This window comes from Lissotriton helveticus (genome assembly GCF_964261635.1).
Source record: "Lissotriton helveticus chromosome 1_1 unlocalized genomic scaffold, aLisHel1.1 SUPER_1_unloc_7, whole genome shotgun sequence".
Classification (NCBI taxonomy): domain Eukaryota; kingdom Metazoa; phylum Chordata; class Amphibia; order Caudata; family Salamandridae; genus Lissotriton; species Lissotriton helveticus.
The window spans coordinates 4,478,914-4,506,513 of record NW_027611714.1 but is presented as its reverse complement, the minus strand read 5'-3'; the positions used below and the strand labels follow the sequence as shown (position 1 = coordinate 4,506,513).

Sequence of the window (27,600 nt, the reverse complement as noted above, 5' to 3'; positions counted from 1 at the left end):
TGCACGCTTGTGGTGCTGCAGGGGTGCTTTGGAGAGAATACTCGGGTGCATCTCTGCGCGCTTGTGGTGCTGCGGGGTGCTCTGGGGAGAATCCTTCGGTGCATCTATGTGCACTTGTGGTGCTGCAGGGGTGCTTCGGGGAGAATACTTAGGTGCATCTCTGCATGCTTGTGGTGCTGCAGGGGTGCTTTGGAGAGAATGCTTGGGTGCCACCCTGAGCGCTTGTGGTGCTGCAGGGGTGCTTTGGAGAGAATGCTTGGGTGCATCTCTGCGCGCTTGTGGTGCTGCAGGGGTGCTTCGGGGAGAATACTCGGGTGCATCTCTGCGCGCTTGTGGTGCTGCAGGAGTGCTTCGAGGAGAATTCTTGGGTGCTTCTCTGCGCGCTAGTGGTGCTGCAGGGGTGCTTTGGAGAGAATCCTTGGGTGCATCTATGCACACTTGTGGTGCTGCAGGGGTGCTTTGGGGAGAATACTTAGGTGCATCTCTGCATGCTTGTGGTGCTGCAGGGGTGCTTTGGAGAGAATACTTGGGTGCATCTCTGCGCGCTTGTGGTACTGCAGGGGTGCTTCGGGGAGAATACTCGGGTGCATCTCTGCGCGCTTGTGGTGCTGCAGGGGTGCTTTGGAGAGAATACTTGGGTGCATCCCGGTGCGCTTGTGGTGCTGCAGGGGTGCTTCGGGGAGAATACTTTGGTGCATCTATGTGCGCTTGTGGTGCTACAGGGGTGCTTCGGAGAGAATACTTGGGTGCATCTATGCGTGCTTGCTGTGCGCCGCGGGTGCTTCGGAGATAATATTCAAGTGCACCAATGTCTCCCGCGCTATTGCTCCAGCTAGTGTCTTAGACTCACCAGGACCAATCTTGTGCACCGTGCATAAGGACCCAGAAGCAGATGAAGCAAGGGAACTATTTATTTTAATTAATGAAGATCCACTTTTCAAATGCAGGTAGATGTTGCAGTGATAATTATGGCAGTTAAGGTAACTGGTGCCCCAGCGCCTGGGCTGCTCTTTCTACAGAGGCCTCTCTGGCAGCCCCGACTGCTGGCCAAGTTGCGACCTATGCTGATACAATGGGCGCACACCTGGAGGGGGGCACTGACCTCAGGAGTACACTGTGTTTAGTAATAACTTAAGATTTAAATGCACCTCCTGCAGAGTTTTGTGTGCTTCCAGTTTTCAGGCAGCAATAAAAATGACAAGATAACACTTGTGATCAATGTTCCTGCTAGACAGTGTTAATATGCCTGCTGCAAAGAACAGATCTGTATTTTATGTGGGTAGCTGAGTGGATTAGTAAAGCCACCCTTTACCAGCACGTTAAAACAAATTAAATGTATGTGAGAGATGGGCTAGGGAGAGATGAGGAGCACTTTTGCCGGGTGGTAGTGAGGGAATTTGAGGAGGAGGTCACGCAGTGGGGATCCATAAACGTCTGTCGCACCACAAGTGTTAAAGTCGCCCCTGCTTTCTCATGAGCAAAATTAAGCAGTGAAGCCCAGGGAAACAGATAACTAACATAAATTACATCCATTTGAGCGATGAAAAACTCTCTGAAGATCTATAAAACTGGTGAAAAAAAACTGAAATGGAAGGGCACTAACGCAGTGTCCTTGTAAGTTGGTCCACGTTCTTCACAGCAGGCATATTAACTCTGCGCTACTTTATCATCAATGAACCAATAGCCATTTTTTTCCCTGTTAGCATGATCCACAGCGCCAAGTCACCCATGGGTATTCGTGCACTCAATAAGTCTAAAAAATAAATAAATAAGATAAATAAAACTGCCATTTGACAAACGATGACTTTGCTGCAGCAATAACATTATTTAGCAGAGTTAACTTGACATTTTTTTTGTTGCCTGAAAACTCTTAGACACGCAAGGAATTCACCACCACTGCCAGCTGCTTATACAAAGCCCCTTCCACCCCTTCAGCTCAGCACAAATTGCTGTGAGGCAGATGTTTCACAAGTAAACAAAAGGATCTCTGTGAGAAAAGCAATCACTCACTGCTATCCTCATAAAATACAGTTTTGCGAATATGCGTGGTGTCGTAACTCATCACATTATACACAGAAACACATAGTATGATAAGATTAATATGTTTATTGAAGCGACTCCCCTACAGCAGCTGTAACCGTCGCCGCTCTCAACTAACTCCCAAGGCATTCCAATTCTTTCTGCCTAGTGCCTCTCTTTCCACAATCCACCCCGAGCACTGATGCACAAGATTATAATATATGTTCCAATTTTACGGATCACCGACAGAATATCGAGGAGAAGAATATCGAGCTGCCACAATATCGTGGTATAAATATCGAGTGACAGAATATCGACTTCCTTTCTACAAACAGCTAAGTACAAAAATACTGAATCCTAAATATCGTTGTTAATAATATAGTTTGCTAAAATATCAACTTTTTTAAATGTCTTAAAAGTAATATAAAAATAATGAAATAATAAATATAATTAAGTAAAACATTCCTAAAAATTATTTTAAAAGATTAACATTTAGAAATAATAAATGTAACGTAAAAAACTCATATTTTAAAAATTATTTATTAACTTAATAATAGTAAAACATAATCAATATTTTTAATGATAAAATATTAAAAACATAATTTAAAATATAATTACATATATATAAATAAACCTATAATATAAATATAAAAATAAATTATATATTATGAGTTACAACATTAAAATAAATATTAGAAATAATAATATTTTACACTACATGAAATATAACAATACTGAAAACGTTACATAGCCTAGGGGATAAAATTACTATTCCCACTCCAGCAAGTAGTACAGTAGGGAATGTGGTAGATAGCAGGTGGATAAAAATTACTATTCCCACTCCAGCGAGTGGAACAGTAGGGAACATGTTGGATAGCGTTGGGCACAAATTATTATTCCCACTCCAGCGAGTGCAACATTAGGGAAAGCATTGGATAGCGGGTGGGTAAAAATTACTATTCCCACTCCAGTGAGTGCAACAGTAGGGAAAGCGTTGGATAGCGGGTGGGTAAAAATTTCTATTCCCACTCCAGTGAGTGCAACAGTAGGGAAAGTGTTGGATAGCGGGAGGGTAAAAATTACTATTCCCACTCCAATGAGTGCAACAGTAGGGAAAGTGTTGGATAGCGTAGGGGTAAAAATGACTATTCCCACTCCAGTGAGTGCAACAGTAGGGAAAACATTGATAATGTAGGGGTAAAAATTACTATTCCCACTCCAGAGAGTGCAACAGTAGGGAAAGTAATGATTTAATATTGAAATAAGAAAAAATTAATTGTCAATACCTATAACAAAAATTAATTGAATTACCAATCTCAAAAAGCAAAAGCAGAGAACGGCATGTCCCTGCTGCTTACGTCGGCGGTCCGTGGTAAAGGGGGCGATCCTCTAAATCAATCCAAGAACACTGCACCACTCTCCAGGAAAATCCCACTGGAAGAACAGCAAACACGAACTCATAAATGCATGAAAAGCAGAATTTAAATTTGCAAATAAATTGGCAAACTCACTCGACGCGTTTCGAGACCTACAGCCTGATTCATGAAAAACGGGATTTGCGATTCTCAAATAGCGATAAATTGCGAATCGCTATTGAGAAATCGCAAAACTGAATTCATGAAGATTACCGGAAAAAAAAGCGATTCGCACGCGGGCGCAAATTCCGTTTGCGATTAACGATAATCGCAGAATAATCGCTATTTCCGGCTACCCGCGTCGGTATTGCGATTCGCAAACTCGCGAGATCGGGGAAACGGGAAGTCGCATTTCGAGCACAGTGATGACATCACAACCAGGAAGCAGGCAGTTCCCACCCCCATTCACCACAGTGAGGCAGACCTGGAGGGAGCAAGTGGGAGAGCTGCTGCTATTCTGGTGATTTGTAAACTGCAACTACTCTGCTGCCATGTCAGAGGAACCTGTTCCTGGCCCCAGCAACAACACAGGGCGGAAGAGGAAGCTCACATTTTCTGAGCAGGAGCTCGAACATTTGATTGAAGGGGTGGTGGATAACCACGAAAAACTCTTTGGCAAAGACTCCAGGAAGGTCCCGGAGCAAGAAAAAAGGAGGATCTGGCAGGGAATAGCCTCCACTGTCAACTCCGTGGGTGTGGCCGATAGGTCACTTGAGGAGCTGAAGAAAAGATGGCATGACCTCCGAGGTCGTGCCAAGGAGAGGGTGGCGGAGCGCCTTGGAGAGTCATCGGGCACTGGAGGTGGCGGACCTACAGTCCCTCCTAACACACCCTTGGAGGACCAGGTGGAGAACACCCTTGAGAGGGAGGCGTGCGTTGGCGTCACACGTCTGGACTCCTCCCACCCCACCCAAGACACCCAAGGTAAGTGGCATGCGACTGCGACCCTGTCCCCTATGACTGTCCCTGACCAAATAGGCTCACATAATGTCCCTTAGTCATGCCATTGTTGCACATCTGGGAATGCCCTGAAGCATTGTGGGAGATGTAGTGTGGCCACAATGTAGTAGTACCACAATGCAGCCAGACAGGTTCCAAAGTACGCAAATCCACAGCCATTCAGGGAATGTCACCCAGCATGCATGTAACAACTGCACGTCTGACAGTCACATGCAACTAATGATTGTCCACTTACCCTCACAGGTGGCGCTGAAAGCAGCGACAGTGAAAGGCTGCAAATAGATGAGGAGGCCCAGGAGGAGGATTTTCCACCACAAACCCAGGCACCAGCCCCTGCCGCTGCTACAACACCAGCAGCCAGGCCCCCCCACCATTGTGCCCCCTGCATCTGGCGGACCACCGACAGCCACAGCCAGGCCCGCCACTATTGTGCCCCCTGCATCTGGCGGACCACCGACAGCCACAGCCAGGCCCGCCACTATTGTGCCCCCTGCATTTGGCGGACCACCGACAGCCACAGCCAGGCCCACCACTATTGTGCCTCCAGTCCCTGCCGCACCAGCAACGCCTGCTGTGACACCACCAGCAGCTGGTGCTACAACATCTGGGCCTGCGACAGCGCCAACACAGCGGCCAGCCACAGTGACAGGCCAGCAGAGCAGGCGTGGGAGGTCTCGCCAGCACACCACTGCTGCAATCAGCAGGAGGGGCAATGGACAGAGTCATGCTTGTATGAGCGTCGAACGACGCATGTTGAGAATACATCAGCACCAGGCACTGCAGCAAGGTGCCATTCAGCTCCAGCTTCACAAGATTGGGCGCAATGTGGCCGGAGTGGGAGACCGCATGGACCGCATGACGGCGGCCATGGCAGGTATGGGGGACCGCATGGACAACATGACTGCAGCCATGGCAGGTGTGGGGGAGGGAATGTCCCGCATGACTGCAGCCATGGAGGCCAACACCGCTGCGATGACTAAACAGCGCAGTGCAGCACGCCGGCGCCACCACCAGCTCATGAGCCGGCTGGCCTCCTACAGCAGGTCCAATTATGTGGCAGCGAATGCCACTTCACAGTTGTCGCGGCGGTCACTAGTACAGCAGCACCAACTCGTACAGTGCTGTGAGGACATGACCAGGGTCCTGGAGCACCTCACCACGGCGGTTACGGCACTACACCCTCCTGCTCTACCTGCCACTGTTGGGGGTGATGATGGCAGTGAGGGGGCATCCAGAATCAGCAGCCACTCTGCCACACTAGTCCCGCCACTAAGGCGCAGCACCAGGGCAACGCCAGGTACAGGTGCCCCGGAAGAGGATGAGCCTCAGAGGCGCTTGGGCGGAACGCGCGTGAGGCGCAATTGACTCATTTAGACAATTACAGGCACAGGCTGACTATAAGCCTGCCCTGTCCTTTGACACTGCAGTTTGAAGTAATACTGTTAGTAGAAAATAGTTGTACTGGTGACATTTTTTGTGAATGAAACAAATATATTTATTTAGCAGCACACATTAGCGTTGTGTCATCATTACATTTTGCATGCAATTGTGATTTGTGGGGTGAGGGAAGAGGGTGGCCTAGAAACTGTTCACTGTGATGTGGTTGCGACGTCTGTGGCCTTCAGCTGGGTTCTCCCCGCGTGCATGGTGCACATGTGCAGGTGGCCGGTCGTCCCCTTCAGATTCACGGCCAGAGATGTCGACAGGTATCCGGCGCTTGGTTGCAATGTTATGTAGTATTGCACAGACAGCCACAATGCGGCAGCACACTGCAGGACTGTAATACATGGCCCCACCTGTCTTGTGCAGTATGCGGAACCTGCTCTTGAGCAGGCCAAATGTCCTTTCTATGCAATTCCTTGTCCGTATGTGTGCAACATTGTAGCGCCGTTGCTGAGGTGTGGCAGGGTTGAGGTAAGGGGTCAGGAGGTATTCACGTAGGGCGTAGCCACTGTCACCTGAATGAGAGGAGCAGATGGTGATTGCCTGTGCTGCGCAGTTACTTCATAGCAATGTGACATTGTCGACAAAGTGTACTTACCAAGTAGGTGTCCTTCCCCAAACTCTCCCCTGAGCAGTCGTGTGTGGAGGCCGCTGTGCCGGAATATAAAGGAGTCATGGGTACTCCCTGGGTACTGGGCGACAATGTCAGTGATGTAGGTCTTAGCATTGCAGACCATCTGTATGTTGAGGGAGTGGTAGGACTTTCTATTGCGGAACATATACTCCGTGGCAGCTGGTGGGCAGATGGCGACGTGGGTACAGTCTATGCATCCGAGTACATGGGGAAAATGGGCTACATTGTAGAATTGTAGCTTTGTCAAGTCCAATTCCTGTTGGCTCGTGGGAAATGTGATGTGACAGTGTAGCTGGGTGAGCATGGCGTCAACGAAAGTGTGGAGGCAGCGTGACATGGTGGGCTGGGATATCCCCCCAGCAGCCGCTACTATCCCCTGGAAACTCCCGGAGGCCAGGAGGTGCAGGCTACACAATACCTGCACATGTGTAGGCACCGCATTGGTTCGCCTTGTTGGGTGCTGCATCAGGGGGTCAAGGTCATGTATTAGCTGGATTATCATTTCCCCATTCAGCCTGTATTTTGCAAATATCTGCTCTCTGGTTTGGCCCAGCAAGGTGACCCGCTGGCGGAAAATCCTGTCCTGGATCCTGCGTCTCCTCCGTGCTGCTCGCTGTAGCCTTCGACGCCTCACCACCATGTACATTCCTGGCATTGTGGAACTCCTAATGCTGCTGCTGAATGTCCTTATGTGTGATTGGTCAGGCCTGAACCTGTTGGTGATTGGCCAACGGTTTTTCAAATGTAATTAGTTCATGGCTTTTATGGTTACCACCTGCTTTGAGTTGTCCTTAATTTGCGCCGCGCAAACAGCGATTTTTGGGTTTTTCGCTATTAGCGATTTTTCATGAATGCCGATTGAGATTATATTGCGATTTCGCTATTTATTTCGCAGAATCTGTGGTTTGTCGCATTTTCCGATTCGCTAATGCTCGCCTACCGGGAATCTGCGAATTTTATTGCGAATTCGTTATTATGTGTTAGCGAATTCGCTATTTTGTTGTTGAATGCCAATTACGTAAATTGCGCCCGCAATTGCATTTTCGCAGCGATTGCGGGCGCAATTTTACTTCATGAATCAGGCTGCTAGTCTCTTGGTCACGAGTGACCAAGAGACTAGATCTCGAGCTATTAAGCGAGCTATTGCCCAGAGTCACATGGTGTTGAGCTGAGGTGCTGCCGGAGCAGGAGATTAAATCATGAGCTCTGTGCTCTGAACTTATCTTTTCTGGCCGCTGCGGCACACTTGTCCAAGTAGTGTCAGCATGTGTGCCTACATACTAGGAGTTACTTTTGTTTTAAACAGTGTTGTCTGTAGGCGATTAGGGGTGCTACTGAGGGAGTGTGAAGTTCAATTGTGCCGTTTCGAATCAATATGGTATTTGTAAAGTGCAAACTACTCACTCGTATGGGTCTGCAGGCACTGGCGACCGGCGTGGAAATTAAGTGAGCTATTGCCCAGAGTCACATGGTGCTATCCTGAGCTGTCGCTAGAGGCGGGGATCAAAGCCAGAGCTCTGTGCTGCAAAGTCAGTTGGTCTGTCCACTGTGCCTCAGCTGTGTGGAGAATACATTTTGGCAAGGGTCCGGGAGTTGCCGTTACGTGGCCCTAAAATAGCGGGCCTAAGTTGTCAGGTATAGGGTAGCTCTAAAAAGAGCCCTTGTGTTCATTAGTTGGAGCTATATATAAGTGTGGATGCACAGCTTCAAGTTATTCAGAACATTTTGATTTCCCTGATCTGTGAAGTGTACTCCATCCCTTCTGTAGATATCAGCCATATTAAAACATATTTTGTTGTTGTAGATGGACCCCATTCTATGGTCTCTGCGGTATGCAGACACAGCTTTGTTGACTTTCTTCCTAGATTTCTTAATGTAAGGACAAAATTGTTTTGACCATTTCCACTTCTGTCTTTGGCATATATTAGAATATACAAAGACAGTTTGAGGCAAAAGTAACATCAATTGTCCAAAGGTGTCCTTCCTAAGCATTTCCAAACCTGCTCCAGTCAATGTGCCTAGGTCATTTCCACCACAATGCACAATCATGGACTAAAAATGCAACAACCCAGATTGTCATAGTGGAGAATAAACAGTTTTATTCTACCAACTTCCAATAGTCTTTTTATCTTTTTTCAAAATCAATTCTAGTCACTTTAGGTACACAGAGAGGATGCTCAAAAGAACGTGCAAAAGGAGAGGTGCTCAAGAATTAGAGGGGTGAGTGAAAAAGAGCAAAAATACGTGACATTTTAAAAACATAGAGAAACATGGACTGGTTCACTAATTCCAGTCAAGCGTGTCTTGGCCACAAATTGTGTATAAATATAACATTGCATTAAACAGACTGTGCTGCTATCGCACTGTCAATGATCAGGGTAGTCAGGGTAATTAATATTCCAAGCAGGGCATCTTATGGTGTCTTACAGGTGTATCATATTGCCACAATCCACGTGTGCATCTGCGGCTACATTGTTAATCTGTATGTGGTGAAACTCTATAGGATAGGTAATCCAGCCCCTTAGCTTAGTATAAGTATAGGAGCTGTGTCCCCAGGACTTTAGATTATCCTGGAAAGAAACTTTGATACAGAACTCTTGGACCTTCGACATTCTATTCTGACTAAAAGACGGAAGACATCTCCCTTGTGGTCAAGGAGTGACCACCATGTGCAAACAGGCACCACCAGTAACTTGCCGGTCTGCTTTGTCGACACTCCCACTGGAACCCAAAGACTCAGCGACATAGGAACTGGATTTTCAGACTTCTCTAACTCCGACCCACATCCACAGCAAAGCTGAGACCCGTGGCGGACATGAGAGATGTGGGACTGGACACCCTGGACATCCTGCATTTTGCTAATAGCTCGACCACCGAGGTACCCTCACAGTTGTGCATTGAGGTACGAGAAGCCCCAGACCGGAGCGCCATTTGCACTAGAGCTCAGCCCTCCACACTCCACGAGTGCTGCGTGAGGCCTGCTCTTGCATTTCAGCTCAATGCGTTTTCCCAGTTCCGTGCCTGTTGGCTAGTGAACCCCCTGAAGACTTTCTTTTTTAACTAAACTGCTTTCCTCATTGCTCCAGGCTTTCTGCAGCTTCCCTCCAAAGGAGAAGCATCATTGACATTGCTGGTCTGCAACAGATCCGATCTCGACATCCTGCGTGGGTTTCGGTTGCCAAGGCTTGTTGGGTCCAATCCGGATACCGGCATTGCAGTCAACTAGATCCATCGTGGGACAGCTCATATACAGCTCCTGGTCATCGTCGATGCCTCCTGGACCTCATGGCTGAAGAGACAAACTCCCCTTCTTCACCTTCAAGCACGCAACATCGCCTGGTTCCTTCCTGGTCACTGGCTAGTGACCCATACTCTGTCCCCTCTGCTTTCAGGTTCTTCACATCACCGGTCCACCTGGACACTTTTCCGCTGGTCACCTGCAGCACTTCTTTGCAGCTCTCCAAAGAAAACGACGACGAAACCCGACACCAAAAGGCACCTATGCACCTGGTTTCCCTGGGTGAGGTAACACGAGTACTCCGGTGTTCCCGTGGGTCTTGACTCTCGAAGTGTCCTAGTCTAAAAGGGTTTTACCGTAGTCCACCCGGAAGTGTCCTTAAACAGTAACTTTATAACTTCTTCGTTTCCCATTATAAGTCAACTAGCTTACCCGTCGCACGTTGCTGAGATCTCAGAAGAAAGGAAATTCAAGGAAACTCGTTATGATAACATTCAATTTAAATTGTGTAATTTTTTTTAAACGTATCCATTTAAATATGGAAAACATTTCAAAGTGTCATTTTAATTATGATTATTTTTCGAGTGCTTCTGGATACACGATTTTTTGTTTTTCCGTCTGGTGCGTACATCAGTATTCGAAAGATTATGAGGGCCCTGGGGGGGCCGATATTTAAAATAAATGTAGGCCAGAAACCTTTGCAGGAGTGTACTCAACAACTTCCCAAAGTTTCCTGGCGATCGGATGAATGCTGTTTTAATTCTATTTATTTATTTATTTGAGTGCTTGTGGATACACAATTTTTTGTTTTTCCGTCTCGTGCGTACATCAGTATTCGAAAGATTATGAGGGCTCTGGGGGGCCGATATTTAAAAAAGTGTTATGCTAGAAACCTTCGCGGGAGTGTACTCAACAACTTCCCAAAGTTTCCTGGTGATCGGATGAATGCTGTTTTAATTCTATTTATTTATTCGAGTGCTTGAGGATACACGATTTTTTGTTTTTCCGTCTTGTGCGCACATCAGTATTCGAAAGATTATGAGGGCCCTGGGGGGCTGATATTTAAAAATAATTTGTGCCAGAAACCTTCGCAGGAGTTTACTCAACAACTTCCCAAAGTTTCATTGCGATCAGATGAATGGTGTAGTAATGCATAAAGGACAGACAGACAGACATACATTTGTTTTTATATATATAGATGGAAACTCGACTGTGTTTAGACACTGCACGCGTCTCCCATGGGCCTCCTACTTCCTAACCTTTGGTTGTTTAGTCTAGCCCCAGCGATTCTACAGGGCCTAGGCCTGCTGTCCTACTCTCACGTGGTTCTTATACCACTTCTTTAGTATATGGTTTGTGAGGCCCCTGGGGCATAACTGTATTTGTGCAACTTATCGTGTGCTAATTGAGTAACTTGTGATGTACTTTGACCTCTGACCTCATAAAGAGTGCAGAGGGGTTGTGTTAGAAATAAATACATATATATTTGATATATACCTTGTGTGGTGTTCTTTCATTTGGTATTAAAGGGATTATAATTGGTAAAACAGCTTGCTTCACATGCTCTCTGAAGTCTTAGCCTAAGACTGCTGGTCCATGCTACCACTAGGATAGCTTGTCTATAAGGTTGGCTTTACAACCACCATCAATAAGGGTCGATTAGACTGGTGCAAGGGGCCCACTAGAATAGTGAACATCATATGCCAGGCTAACTTCTCACAACCGTGGTAACCCCAGTGTAGGCCGGAGGCAGCGGTCAGGATGGTTGCACAGCCACGTGGCGTTGAGTTGAGCTGCACAGCGTACTGGAGTGCGTCATCTGCAATCGCCACTGCATCTGAATTGTGAGCCCTACTGTCCGCAGTGTAGATCGGAGGCAGTAGTCGATACAGATATAAGTCTGCGGAGATGTGCTGCTGGGTTTACAGGGGGCCTGTGTCGAGGAGGCCCGCGGTCATGGTGGCAGCCAAGTGGCAGGGTGAGCGCCGCCGCTCTGGCAGAGTTGTTGGTCTTCCCACAAGTAAACCACGCCCAGGGACTGGCCAATTTATTCACACTCCTATGCTGGAGTGGCATACGTTGGACCAGCCTACTCCGCTTCCGCTTCCAGCTATATGACAGAGATCTTCCCCATTACTTGAGGTAACATGGTTACGTCCACTGTGCACTACACAAGTACAATACTATATCTCCACATGGAGAAGTTTGTGCTTTGCATAGTGAGGTCTTTGCAGCATATCACATGTACACTTGGCATTTTGTGCATTATTATTGATGTGAGACTCGTGACCTTCACACATATTTGGTTGCCACATCTCCCGACATTCAGCTATTGTGCGGCTGAGGGGCCATGGCATTTTGGGAAGGTCCGTTGTCCTGTTTTGCGCTTCGGTGGTAGTGGAGGGGTTGGTCCGGGGGGGATGTTCTGGAGGTGGTGGCGCTGGGTGTTGTAGCCTTGTTGAGTGTCAGAGTTGCATGATCAGTAGCTCTATCACATGTTGATGTTTAGATGTGGCTGTGAGTTGGTCCAATTCACGCAGTAGAGTCGAATTCCTTACACCAGTTAAAGGTTGATGTTAATTTGTTACTGGTAACTCGGCCTGTCGCCTGTTTTTGGATAGCATTGCAGATTTGGTTGGTCATTGAAAATATGAGGAAGGGGTGTTTTGGTTTTTGGTTTCCACAGGAACGTTTACTTTGCATATCATTAGCGTTAGTTGTGGGTCATGTTTGTGGCGAGTTTTTTTGGCAGAAGGTATAGATGGAAAACTGGTGAGATTCGCAGTTTTCACCAGGTTGAGAATGGCTTGATAATTTAAGAACACAAAAAAAATAGGCTTAATAAACATTATAATTAGAAATTAGCATTTAAAAAACCTTTGAAATTCACTGAAAAAACCATAGGTTTCAGGGACATTATAGTCAGAAATTATGCATTTAAATAACCTTAGAAATTCACTGAAAAAACCATATGTTTCAGGGACGTTATAGTTAGTTGGACATTTCACTCATAGAAAACGATAGAAAATCCCCTGTTATAGTTAGTTTAGCTAACTATAACTCGCGCCATCGCAATGCACTGCTGATGACGTCACATATTACTTCATTCATGACATGGTCAGTGACATCACTGATGACATCTCAAATGACATCATTGATGAAATCATCCACTGACTATGTGTTTCTATAAAATGTAAATATGTTTTATATATATATATATATATATATATATATATATATGCCAAGGTGTATTGGAGAATGAATGGGTGTATAAGAGTAAGGATGGATGATTTAGAAGGTGTGTGACTGACAGTATAAGTGAGTAATTAATTGTGTCTTACTGAATGCATGGGTTAACGACCTGCTTCAAAGTTCTGTCAGATCAAATTATGTTGTGGCTGGGGGGTCTAGTAGGTCAGGATAGGAGTACTGGAGTGGTTTAGCCAGGTTTATGAGAGGATCATGATATCAGGCTCATTTGTAAGGAAGAGATTGTAGATATCAGGGGCATGTTTACCAGCCGATCTGTAGTTAAGAAGTATGCATTTCAATTGGCTAGTAGATTGGCTGGAAGGATTCTGGGGGTGTCAAGCACTTGAGGTTGTCACTATTTATACCTCTGTGGTTGTATGTGGATTCTCTGTAGGGTTAGCTTGATGGGCTTGGATTTCACCCAGGAAGGTCTTGTTGTAGGCTATTGGGCTGGTATATGAGGAGTAGGTCGGGGATGTCACTATTAGATAGATCCGCCTTCAGTCTTCTGGGACGTGAGGAGGCATTTGGGAGGAGTAAAGTTTTTGATTTAAGATGCGCATTGAAGGGGTCTGGGGCAAGAGATGGGCCTGTTTGGGAGTTAGACGAGGACCCTAGGGTACTAGTGCATCTGAGTCTGGGTAGATCCTCAATAGTGATGGTTGTCAGTTTCTGAAGGTTATCCGTGAGGTGGCACAGATAGGTCGAGATCTCATCGAGGTGAGCATCCAAATCAGTGTGGTGACAGTTGGTTAAGGTTTGGGGTGAGAGTTCCGGTTGGGAGAAGAGTTCTCGTTGGAGAGCTGGTTGATCCGATGCAGTGTTATTATGGTCAGGGGGAGTGAGTGAGACATGGAGGTCTTGAGGGAGGCTAATCTGAGGGGTGAAGGGAGTCAAGGTGGGGGGGAGGATAGAGGGGCATGAGGGCTTTGGATAGGATGACGGTGATGAGAGGATGCATGAGGTGTGTGGTATAGGATCCAAGGGTGGTGGATTCTTGGACTTGGTATGTACTGATGGCCAGCTTGGATGAGACCTACAGGGTAGTAACATTGGATGGAGATGGAGCAGATGAGTGGGAGAAGTTACAGCGGTGTTGGATCCGTGGTGTAACAGAACGTGGGCCGGGGGAGAAGGCGTGAGTGTAGGGTCTGTTGTGGGTGAAGGCTCTGGTGATGCTAGGTCAGGGGACTGGTTGGGGAGAGATTGTAAAAGGTCTGGGAGGGCTAGGTGGTGTTGGAGACACGCAGGATGTAAATTGAGGTGTGAGAGTGAGATCAAGGCGATTAGGGTGAAATGAGGGGGGATGAGAGCTTATTCACAGCATTCTTTTTTTTAAATATGTTTATTGACATTTTCTTAGTTGCATTACAAAAGCATTTTTCAGCAGCAAAACATAGTGGTATATTCAGTGCGACGTCAGCGCCATACAGCAACGACAGCGGTGGACAATCAAATAACTGTATCATATATTTGTACAATATTGTGGGACCCTTCTTGTCTCACAACCCACACACCAACCATAAGAAATCATTGTGAATCAGTGAGTATGAGTAGTTTATTGTGTCAATTAATAAAAATTGTTACATTTTCAAATAAAATCTCACTTACTTCGTTACAGTTAATCCATACCTAGTGCGTTTTGATATATTGTATCTGCTAAAGCAAACAAGATGCTTTTTACGAACGGGGCTTAAAAACATATAAAATCAATAAGGTACTGGTATAAAGCCAATAAATCAATTTCCATACATCCTGCCCCTTGTGTGCAAACTTTGCAAGTCTTGCAGGGGAGGGATGGAGTCACCAACTTATAAAATGCATTCGTAATTATCTTCGGAATGTTCAAGCCATATTTTAAGTAAAAGTTTCGATGTTATGGTAAAATACATAAGTCCGACAGTGGCATAATTAAACTGAATACTAAATATACGCAGATGATTTAATTTCACTAAAGTAAAAGATGTACAATCCTAAATGAAGCAAGAGTTCTTCGCGGCAAGTTATTTAATTTCAAAGGTGCGATGTGCCGGCTTTACCTAAGAGTTCTTTAACTTTATATGCAAACCTTGCCAATTCCATTGGAGTCTTAATATTAAAAAGAAGTTTCATAGCTTCAGTACAGGTCCGACATCCTGTTTTAGGAACAAGGGTTTCAATAAAGTGCGTTGTGCGTATAACAAACAAGGACATGCAAGTTGTTATTGCCGCTAAGGCTTTCCAGCTCCTGTTGATGTCTTTGATGGGCAAGACCATAAGTCTCACCATAAAAATGCGTTTTAAAATCGTCTTGTTTAATGGCGTGTCAAGGTATGGCTGCCGTAGATGGTCTTCATAGGAACTTGCAAGTATCACAATAGTACTACTGGATGAATTCAGTTCCTTCAAGTCCTCTTCCTTTGATAATAATCATACTTGTTTTTTCAGTATGGGCTTTAGGATACCAGGCTGGTGAGTAAAACCTGCAGTTTGGTCATGTCGAGGTTCAATTCACTACAGGCAGTATGCAGGCCTTCACGCCACGGGTTGATTCCTTTCATAAAATAGATATTTAGAATTTACTTCATTGTGTGCGGGGGGGGGGGGCTCCGCAAACCCCTCGATGGAACTGCACCATTGAGGCCCAATGCTCATATCTCTGTTCATTCAGTCCAAATTGCAATTGCACCAGAGCATTGCGAGCGTCGGCTGGAATCTGAAAGATTTGTTTAAATGCGCGACAATTAGCATGTTACATAGTGTTAATGAAAGCTGCTGGGAATGCTATCTGACCATATGTGATTGCCGGGAGGAATTTGGCATTTATAACCTTTCTAATTGCTTTGGTCAACGGGCTGCGAAGCTTGGAGTACAGTTTGCACAGAGCGAGCGAAAGTTACTGCTTTGGCTTTTGTTTCAACTGAAGCAATGTGTGCTGTCGGTTTCCCGTTGCTCATCAGCCACACCGTCAGGTAGTTGTATTTGGTCACCGTTACTATTTTTAGATTACCCAGCCAGATTTTGTTGGTATATTTCCCAAATATCACTACCTTTGTTTCTCCTGCGTTCATTCGTAATTCGTTGTTGTTGTTGTAAAGGTTTAGTGCATCTAGTAATCTTTGCATGCCTATTTTTGTGTGGTTCAGTAAACACCATATTGTCTGCGTACTGCATTAAACGTAATCTATTTAGGCTGAATTTGGGGGGTAAAAGATTAGCATTAGATATCATTTTTCCAAGGTCTGCCATTTAAAGATTAAAAATCAGAGGAGCCAATATGCAGCCTTGCTTTAACCCTCTCTCTGTTGGAATCTTTTTAGTGGCTGAATTTGTCGCGTATTTTTATCCGTACCCAAGTTCCTGTGTAAAGACTGATTATGGCTTTCAACAGGTTTGCCGGTATTTTCCATTTTTGCAGTTTCATCCACAAAAGACTCCGATTGACTCCGTCAAAAGCAGCAGACTAATTCACAAAACATGCAAAGAGAGAAGGCGGGTTTTTCTACCCTGACTGATCTATTAAGTAGGCGAGAGCTGAAATGTTGTCCGTTGTAGATGAACCTGGCCTGAAGCCGGTTTGGTATGCAGGTAGAATTTCATTTTCATTAGCCCAATCCTGTAAATCTTGCACGATGAGGCTGGCGTATCCTTTCGCGTTGATGTCCAGCAGGGCAATGAGCCTGTAATTAGAGGGGTACCCAGTGTCTCCCTTTTTATGGATAGGTTGCAACAAGGAGCCTTTCCATGTCTCGTGGACTGTTGTGTTTGTCATACAGTGCTGATAAAGTGGCGTGAGTACGGTTCCCGAAAAGTCGCAATCTTCTTTGAAAAGATGACCTGGTAGGCCATGGGGGCCAGGAGCCCCATCTTTTTTGATATTTTTTAAGATTGTCATCACACGATCCTCCGGGACTAATATTTCAGATGTTTCTTCAATGGTTGTCAATTTCCCTGCCGCAAATACTCCAGGTGTATCTACAGGAGGAGTGTCAGTCCAACCCTTGATGATGAGGGGCCTTTGCGTGTCCAGTGATGGCGGGTTAGGGGGTGCAAAGTATAGTAAAGTTACATAATTTAATTATTTGTCACTGGCGACCACATTGTGTCGATCATGGCCGTGCCCTGAGAGCCTGTTAATATATGACCAGAAGTCCACCTGTTTGCTTGGAGTCAGCAAAGGGATGACGTGCAGCCATTCAACGTCTTGTTGTTTCCTTTTATGATCCCAGACATTTTTTCTGTGTGTTTCGTTTTTTCCCTCTCGCTTGTGGTTGTGCAAGGCAGTTCTAAGTAGCCTCTTACTTTGCTCCACTATTTTGCACCGAGGTTGGAGTTGACACAAGACCTTTCTCTTAATGTTGGGGGGTGCCTTCTTTGTTTACCTATTAAGAGATTATATACTTTGGTCGACAGTTTAATTCAGTTCTCAGGGAATTGTCACTTGTGAATTCTTCAGCTGTTCTCGCCCCATTCGTTTTTCCACCTGCTTAGGGCGGACGAGTCTATTTTGTTCTACTTTAGTCTCCTCTGTAAAACATGGATTTCTTCCCCATTTGTATTACCCGCAAGACCAGTGGGCTGGAGCCTGCTGGGTTGTAGAGTGATAGCTGTAGCCAGAGGGAGATGATCGCTATTCTGGATGAAAGGCTTTTGAGATTCCGCCACCTGTCCATACAAAAGATTGCACACAAAAATATGATCGATCGTTAATTTCATCATCCTCCGAGGATCATTGTGAATCAGTGAGCGAGAGTGCATAATGTGTGAGCCATGGTTTCCATATTTTCCAAAACTTTTTGGGGCAACCCCGTGCTTTTAAGTTGTCTTTTCCCCCAACACAAACATATCCTTGCTTTTTTCCATTCAATCAGAGATGGGTTCGCCACTACCCCCAATGCCTTAGCCAGGTCGTGTTTCGCCACCACTAATCCAAATTGAAGTAGGGTTAACTTTGGTTTGGGAGGTCAATTTCAGAGGATATTCCCAACAGAACAAACTGGGGACTAAGCGGAATAGTCTCTCCCAGGACAGTTCCTAGCTCTTCCAACAGGGTAGCCCAATACAGTTGAATCTTAGAACAATCCCACACTGTGTGGAAGAATGTACCTGTGGATGCCCCACAGCGCAAGCAGTCAGGTGTTTCTGCCCTCCCTATATGGTGCAGTCGCTCTCTGTCATACTATGCTCTGTGCAGATACTTAAACTGAATCAGTCGGAGCCTGAACCTAATGGCCACCTCTCGAGGATGCATCAATGCCATTTCCCAGTCTAAGTCCTCCATCTCCCCCAACTCTGACTCCCATTTCGCCTGTAGCTTCTGCAAAATTTCTGGCTTGTTATTTATTATCAATTCAATTCAATTCAATTCAAAATTCCTTTATTCGGCTGTATGTAATACAGTCAAAAGTGCAAATAAAAAACATGTACAATCAAAACATTGTTAAGAGAACAATTCAGAACAGTGTTAAAAAAAGTTAAAATTAACCTTCCATACTTTTTCTAAATTTCAGGGCCGTTTTTAAAAAATTACATAAAAACATGGTACTTTCCCAGTGTAGCATTTGAAGATAAAATAATGCAGGCCTTATTTGTACAAAATTCAGTTGTTTAAAAAGGGGTTTTAAAAACTGTTTTCTTGGTATAGTGTAGTAGGAGCATATAAATAAAAAGTGGGCCAGGTCTTGCGGAGACTTACTGTCGCAGTCGCAGCCGCAAGCCGGCAACACTTGTCCTCTATGGGCCCCACTAGGCACGGCTAGCAACAGATGGTACAGGTCAAAACGAAATCTGGACATCAGAAAACGATCATATCTAGAAATGGGCCAAGATAGGTAGGGTTCAATTTGCACGCATGATTTTATTCAGAAATGTTTCCTCACACCGCATTTTTTAAGCTCGGACTCTTCCCTAGCTACCTGCCGTTTCAACATGAAAATGTCTTTCACATGAGTTACTTCTTGTTTGGTTACTTGCTGAGGCGCTAGGAAGAGTTCAAGCCGACCCAGTTCATGAAGACTGTTTCTGATGTATTTTAACCAGGGTATCTTGTATTTCCCTTCCCAAGTAAGTGCTTCAAGAAGGATATTTTGGGTAAATGGTATAGCATCATTTGTCCAACAATTTAACCAACACAGCAGGGGGTTAACAGCTATTTTATCTCCTAGGTAGGACATACCAAGTTCTTCGTGCGTGGAGAAGTTAGCTGTACCTTTGGGTAGACTTAGTACTTGTTTTAGGAAATTGTTTTCAGTTGTAACGAGCTCACTCGCAGGAACAAATCCCCAAAGTTCGCTTCCGTAGCAGGCCACAGCGGTGCTTTTAGCTTGATATAATTTTACCAGAGCAGCCACTGGCGTGTTTCCCATTTTACGTCCAAAGTCTATTATTGCAGCATTTGTCCTTGCTGTTTCTCCCTTTTTTTTCCTTACCGCAGGTCCCCAAGTAAGTTTATGGTCAAACAATACGCCAAGATAAGAAAAGGTCTTTGTTATCGGTATTTTTTCCCCATTAACAAAAAAAGGATGAGACTTTTTTGTACCGGAACCAATCTTCATGGCAAATGATTTTGTATTGTTGATACTTAGACCCCGTGATTTCATAAAAGAAAAAAAAGAATCAAGTAATATTTGAAGGCCCAGTGCGGTTCTGGAGACAAGGACGGCGTCGTCTGCATAAAGCAGGACAGGCACGCCCTTTCTCGCTATGTATGGATAATCAGTTTTTGTGTTTAAAAGATGCTACTCAAGGCCGTTAATGTATAAGTTAAAACGAAACGGTGCTAAAATACAGCCCTGCCTAACGCCCCGATTTATCTTGAAATCTCTAGTAACTTTCAAGTCTTTTGTATAGCGGACATTTGCTCGAGTATCACTATGGAGGTCAGCCAAAAAGTTGATCAAATTCTTCTCGACTCCCATTTTAAGCAAAACGTCCCAAAGCATTCCTCTGTCGACACAATCAAAGGCCGATGATAAGTCCATAAAGGCCATATACATATTTCCTTTTCTGGCCATTGTATATTTACCGCAAATTAAACATAAGTTCAGGCATTGAGTTATTGTTGAGTGCCCTGGTCTGAACCCATATTGAGGAAATCAAAAAAGGGGGGGAGTGAAGAGGTGGTGCCGAAGGGCACCGAGGTGGGCACGTCCTCCTTTTATCAGGGATTCTATTAATCAAAAAGGGTCCACCTCACATTGGGTGGGTGTATATCCAGATGTCAATGGAATACACCTTCTTTGTTAAAATACCCCTCACACACCAAAAGGGCCCTTGGTGTCATGCTTCATCATCGGGGTCTTCCCGTCCCGCTGCGGGGCGGGGCAGTGCTGCGACAAGCGACTACGCTGGAGCACCTTTAGATGGGGGTGCTATGTGTTGGGAGTGAGTGTCAGTGGGGTCAGGAGTGATATAAAGTGTGAGTTATTAAAAAATACCTGGCCTAGTGGTAAAAGAAATTTTTATTAAACACTGGCTGGTATTATTAAAAAGAAAAGTGAAGCGGAGAGATAGAGCAGATTAATGGGCTCTCTCTCCTGTGTGGGTCAACATGTTTCGAGGCGTGAAGCCTCTTCTTCAGGACCTGGGGAAGATCCCCCTGTCACTCACTAGTGTTTCTCCACAAAGATAGAAAAATGTGTATATACAAAAAAGTGAAACAAGTTTATCTATGTGTGTAAGTCCAATTAATAATTACAACACATTTTTATTTTCACACTAGTAATGTAGTATGCCTGCAAGATAAGAAAAACTTATTATAATTGCGCCGATCCCAAAGTGCGCTTAACTCTAAATCACCTGTAAGGGAGGAAGAGACACACAAACATATATACTGATTGGGATACTGGGATCATGCGTAAGTGGTGAAGGAAGTTTAAGCACATTCCGAGAAAACATACACTCACACACAGAAATGTGGCACATAGGGGATGTTAATACCCAGGAGTGGAGGTTTATCAAATGCATACTTATCATTAGAGGAGTCAATGCCTCATGAGCCAGCTCAAGACAGAAGGGTAATGTGGGGTCCCAACTACAAAGGTAAAAGAGAAGGAATACACTGAGTATCTTGTTTCTGCCCTTGCAAATGGTCTCCAAGTATCAGAGAACAAGGGTCTGGCTGAGACTTAAAGTTCGTCCTGTTCGAACGGCTATGCCGTACTTACTCAGCCCCCTGCACGCTCGTGCTTCCTCCTTCGTCTGCGGCTTCCGTGGATGTGAGGGAGGCAAGGTCGGCACGTTTTTATAGGGTGGAATAATTGGTTAATTGTCTAATTTAGTGAGGAAAGCGCACCGAAATAACTGGAGCCCAAAGTCTAGTAACGCAGGCGGCCATGCTTGAGAGGTGGATGGCCAAGCCCCGCTCATTTCGATTCAGTATAAGTACTCGTTCGTGGGTTATAAGTACGAGTGCCTGGATCCTAAAAAGGCTAAAAATTATATCTATTATCAGCATAAATACGCAGTAACTCACTACTCGTGAAAAAGTCGGGAGATCTGATTTGCCCGCTTACGCGCTAGGGAACAGTGCGCTCTCATCGTCCGAGGCGCATGCGCCGGATAGCCCGTTCTACACGCATGCGCGTAGGACTGACACTGCGATCCGCGCGCATGCGCAGATCTTCCTTGGTTGCAGGACTTTGAAATGCAAGCGTATGTAGAGCTATGCCGGGGGACTTTGAATACCAGTAGATGCAATCATGTAGCGGCTAAAAAAATTATTATTAGTACAGTTGAAATATTAGAATGATGAATATAGATTGCTGAACCCAATCTATATATGCTGATTTAGTTAGGCTCAGATTAGTTATGGACTTGAAAAAACCATTGCTCTCAGTGAATCTTCACTAATTCACCCTAGGTATTAAGTTGGGCCCAAGGGATATCGTCATTCAGGCCTGTATGGTGTGTTCCCAGACGGTACACCCAACGTTGTTCTTTGGATAGAAGGTCTTTGTCATTGGGGAAAGCCTCGATGACTGTCCATTTCAGGTCATGGACACTGTGTCCTATGGTGGCAAAGTGTGCAGCCATTTTTGTTGTTGTCCTATTGCAGCGTACATTGCTGCGGTGTTCACCCATTCGAATCTTCACGGGTCTGCTGGTCATGCCCACATATTCCTTGTTGCAGGGACATGTGATCAGGTACACCACATTACGGCTATTACAATTAGTAAAGGCTCGTTGTTCCCATGTGGATTGGTTGGAAAATGTGATCTTTTTGCTCTTCTGTGTGTATTGGCAAGATACACAAGAGCCACATGGGTGATGTCCACTGACCCCTGTGACTCTCGGGGGTTCAATTATTCCAGTTTCTTTTGGTCTGGTGTGGACCAGTAGATCTTTCAAGTTCTTTCCTCTTCTATGTGAAAACATAGGTTTCAGAAAATTCAGTTTGCCACAGGATAACAATCTCCAGTGTTTGTTCACGATCTTTGTGATCTGATTGGAGTTTGTATTGTAAGTTGTTACGCAGATGGGGCGTAGATCAGGTTCTTTTGCCTCTGTGTCTTCCAACAGAGCTTCCCTGTTGTTGTTACGGGCACGCTTAAGGCCTTTACGAACAATGTTTATGGGGTATTTCCTGTTCAGAAGTTTGCACTCCAAATCAGCCGCTTGTGTCTTAAAATCACTAATGTTGCTACAATTACGCCGTAGGCGGAGGAATTGTCCATACGGAAGATTCTCACGTAGATGTCGTGGGTGGAAACTACTGTAAAGGAGCAGACTGTTCTTGGCTGTTGGTTTAAAGTGAGTGCATGTTTGAAGTTTACCATCTTTGGGGTAGATGTTCAGATCGAGAAAAACTAAGTTTTCATTGGAAGCCGTGTGAGTGAATTTGAGGAACTGGTCCTGTTGGTTCAGCCAGTTCATGAACTGGGTGACGGAGTCTAAGTCACCCCTCCAGATGACTAATATGTCATCAATGTATCTTTTCCATGTAAGTACATGATGCCTGAAGGGATTGCTGTGATTCAAAATTTTTGTAGATTCCAGGTGATGCACGTATAGACCTGCCAGGCTGGGGGCACAAGTACTCCCCATGCTGGTTCCGTGTCTTTGAAGGTAGTAAGTGTCCTCATACTGAAAAAAGTTTTTTTTTGAGAGAGAGGGAAATGCATTCAAGGACTACTTGTCTGGGGGTGTGGTAATCCCAAGGTGTGGAGAATAGTACTTCCTCTATTATTTCCAAAGTTTCTCTATGTGGAAGACTTGTATAAAGGCTCTCTACATCAAGGCCCACAAGGAGATCATGTTCTGGGTCGAAGGAAACCTCATTGATCACTTGAAGGACTGCCTTGGTGTCCCTGAGATAGGTATCCGTAGTTTGAACAATTGGTCGAAGGAATGCGTCAGCAAATTTAGATAGTGGTTCCAAGATTGAGTTAATGCCGGACACTATCGGACGCCCAGGTGGATAAGGGGCGTCCTTGTGAATCTTGGGTATAGTGTAGAAGTAAGGTACTTTCGGTTTGTCTTGGATTAGAAATTCACTCTCTTTTCTGGTTAGCCAATCATGAGCTCTGGCTTCCTCGATCATTATCAGGATCGAGATCCTCACTTCTTCAGTGGGATCTTCCCTTAGCACTTGATAGTTACGTCCATCATTCAACAGTTTCCTGCATTCCCTGTCATAGTTACTGTAGGCCTGTACAACTGTGGCCCCACCCTTGTCGGCTGGTTTAATCACGATAGTTTGATTATTTGCAAGTTCGTGAAGAGCAGCCTGTTCCTGTCTGGAAGTATTTTGAAAGGTGATTTTATCACCAATGGGTAACTTCTCAATGTCTTCCATCACTGCTTTCTCGAAAGTCAACAGTTCTACAGGGATGGTGGAGTCTAATGGGGTGAAAGTTGACTTTTTCTTTAACCCTGTATCTGACTGATCAGTACCCTCATTGGTCGAGTCCTGAAAAAACGCTCGGAGTTTAAGTTTCCGCATGAACTGTTTTATCTCCTGACAGATTTTAAATTTGTCCATTTTGTTCGTAGGAACAAAGCCTAGACCTTTGGACAAAACGTTCTCTTGGGCCTCCGTTAGCTCTTGATCCGACAAGTTCACTACTAGGTTCCCCGGCTGGTGGAGGCTGTTTGGCTCCGGGTTGATACTCCTGGTGCGGTCTCCGGTGGTTGATTCCAATGGACCTGCGTGCCTTTTCGATTTCTTCCCCTCCTGGGGCCTCGGCGCTGGCCTAAAAAAGGCGGTTGCCCATAGTAGTTAAATTGGGGAGCTTGTTGGTCCCAAGGCTGGAAATGGTGACCCATAAAGGGTGGTACTGGTTGATATTGCATGTACCCTGGAGGTGCCTGGTATGGTGTCCAGCCTCTTCCACTCCTTGGGAATTGCCCTCTGAAGGAAGCTTTCCCTCTTTTTGCACCTTGATTGCTAGTTCTGCTCGAGTTAGAGCTATTCGAGCTGGTATCAGAAAAGTTAGTGTCCTGATCGCTACTTTGACTTTTTGACACATAGTCTTTCTTGATATATGGGTAAATCCGCTCATGTGTGAACTCCTCTGTATCTTTTTAATGTTTTTTAGATTTACTTTTTTTCAAAGTGAGTTCGAACTCGTTCATTTCTTGGTTCAATTCCTCGAGTCGTTTTTTAAGGGCAGTGGGGGATAGGTAACTCTTATTTTTTACCTCTAGTTTTGATATTTCGATTTTGAGTTCCTGTGTTAACTTGGTCGCTGTCTTTACAATGAGGACCAACCAATCCCTGGTGCATCTCCAGCTTATCAGGGACTAGTCTCTATTAAATTCAAGGTCGTGGGTAAAAATGAAAGGTTCATTTTTAACTATTAACCCAGACGGGGCTGTCTTGGATTTCAGATATTCTGACATAAATAAACCGTGTAGGGCCGTCTTGATCTGTGTTCTCCTTAGCACGGCCAATTCATCCCAGTCACTATCATTCATGCATGGTTCGGTGTTACTTAGTCCTTCAAAAGGGCGAAGCGTGGCTAGGATTCTATCGACCTCCTCATCGTCAAAGGTGAGGCCACCTGCATCCTCCATGATTGATGGCTACTCAGAACGTGTGTGTGGTGACTATGTGTGAGTGATAGCTGTGATGTGCGTGAAAGATAAACACAAGGCAGCCTAATGGGGTGCTATGTGTGGGTCCAGAACTTCTGGTGTCTCGAGGCAAGCGAGAGAAAAAAGACTCCCACAGCTGCGCGCTGTCTAAAGACTAAGGAAATCAAAAAAAGGGGGGGAGTGAAGAGGTGGTGCCGATGGGCACCGAGGTGGGCACGTCCTTCTTTTATCAGGGATTCTATTAATCAAAAAGGGTCCACCTCACATTGGGTGGGTGTATATCCAGATGTCAATGGAATACACCTTCTTTGTTAAAATACCCCTCACACACCAAAAGGGCCCTTGGTGTCATGCTTCATCATCGGGGGCTGAGTAAGTACGGCATAGCCGTTCGAACAGGACGAACTTTAAGTCTCAGCCAGACCCTTGTTCTCTGATACTTGGAGACCATTTGCAAGGGCAGAAACAAGATACTCAGTGTATTCCTTCTCTTTTACCTTTGTAGTTGGGACCCCACATTACCCTTCTGTCTTGAGCTGGCTCATGAGGCATTGACTCCTCTAATGATAAGTATGCATTTGATAAACCTCCACTCCTGGCTATTAACATCCCCTATGTGCCACATTTCTGTGTGTGAGTGTATGTTTTCTCGGAATGTGCTTAAACTTCCTTCACCACTTACGCATGATCCCAGTATCCCAATCAGTATATATGTTTGTGTGTCTCTTCCTCCCTTACAGGTGATTTAGAGTTAAGCGCACTTTGGGATCGGCGCAATTATAATAAGTTTTTCTTATCTTGCAGGCATACTACATTACTAGTGTGAAAGTAAAAATGTGTTGTAATTATTAATTGTAGTTACACACATAGATAAACTTGTTTCACTTTTTTGTATATACACATTTTTCTATCTTTGTGGAGAAACACTAGTGAGTGACAGGGGGATCTTCCCCTAGGTCCTGACGAAGAGGCTTTACGCCTCGAAACATGTTGACCCACAAAGGAGAGAGAGCCCATTAATCTGCTCTATCTCTCCGCTTCACTTTTCTTTTTAATAATACCAGCCAGTGTTTAATAAAAATTTCTTTTACCACTAGGCCAGGTATTTTTTAATAACTCACACTTTATATCACTCCTGACCCCACTGACACTCACTCCCAACACATAGCACCCCCATCTAAAGGTGCTCCAGCGTAGTCGCTTGTCGCAGCACTGCCCCGCCCCGCAGCGGGACGGGAAGACCCCGATGATGAAGCATGACACCAAGGGCCCTTTTGGTGTGTGAGGGGTATTTTAACAAAGAAGGTGTATTCCATTGACAACTGGATATACACCCACCCAATGTGAGGTGGACCCTTTTTGATTAACTGAACCCATATTGAACAGGGGACATTACATTATTGAGTTTAGCCCACGTGGTCAGCCTGTTTAAAATGATTCCTCCCACTACCTTTGCAACTGAATTTATCAGGGATATGGGCCTATAACAAGCTGCATTGTTTCTATCACCCTTCTTATAGACGGGAACTATGGTAGAGGACCCCAAGACTTTGGGCTCCCAGTTGCAACTCCTGCGTTTTCAACCGCAGTAAGGATTGGGCCCCATAATGGGATATTTGATTTATATAAGTCTGGAGGAAGGCCGTCTGGGCCCGGGGCCTTATTACTGGTTAAACCACGAATCCCCTTTTCAACTTCTTCAACTGTGAACTGCAAAGGAGCTTTTTCTGTGATTTTAATTTCATTTAACACCTGTGGTTCATCGCTCTTAAAAATTGAACTGAAATGGGAGACCCACTCGTCCTCGGGTATAGTGGTTCCAAGACTGGAGGCATTTGGTTCATCAAACATAGGCTTATTTATTATGCTCCAAAACTTAGAGCTGTTGCCCAGGGTTGATGGGTCTAGCAAAGACTCCCAGACCTGTGCTTTTATGTCCTTTTTTCGAGTAGCCATAGTTGATTTATATACAGATCGCAGCGTTTTTATATTTGCGGAATCCCTTGGTTTTTTCCTAAGGGCCATTTTCAAGTTCCGGCTAGCTACCGAACAAGCGTGGTCAAACCATCTTGGCTGGCACGCTGTTGGGCCCTTTACTGGTACAGATAGCAATTGGCCGATTTTTTGCACCACATCAGCAAAAGCAGATAAGATGATTTCAGGTGGAGTGGACTCAGAGACACACAGATTGAGTTCCTGGTTGCAACTCGTATTAACAGATTTGTACAGTGTGTCACTATTTATCATGGACCATTTCAAGCGACGATTTCCATTGATCAACTTTAGAGCACCCATATCTTCGTGATTTTTCCGTGAATCAAAGAGTCCCACTCCTAGTTCAATCGAAATTGGATTATGGTCACTAAAGATGCTTTCATGTATGTTGAAGTTTGGGGCTAAATTTGCCAAATCAACTGAGAGGAGAATATGATCAATGAAGGAGCCATGCTCGGAACCTTTAAAAGTTGGTGCTTTGAAGATAAAGGAATCATCTTTCAGGGACATGGCGACACTCAAGTTCAGGTCATCGATTAGATTATTTACATGAGTTCCTCGTGGACAGTGAGCAAAATGAAGACCTGCCCTGTTTTCACACCCCAAGGAGCCCATAGTTGTCACGACAG

At 45.1% G+C, this 27,600-nt stretch overlaps 1 protein-coding gene across 1 annotated transcript in view; it reads right to left on the bottom strand.

Moving 5' to 3' along the window:
- LOC144806420 (uncharacterized) overlaps window positions 1-27,600 on the bottom strand; it is a 160,544-nt gene that overhangs the window by 68,405 nt on the left and 64,539 nt on the right. Inside the window, exon 4 of the mRNA XM_078672778.1 lies at window positions 9,165-9,175. Coding sequence (XP_078528904.1) covers window positions 9,165-9,175 — 11 coding nt within the window. The remainder of the gene's footprint in view (window positions 1-9,164; window positions 9,176-27,600) is intronic.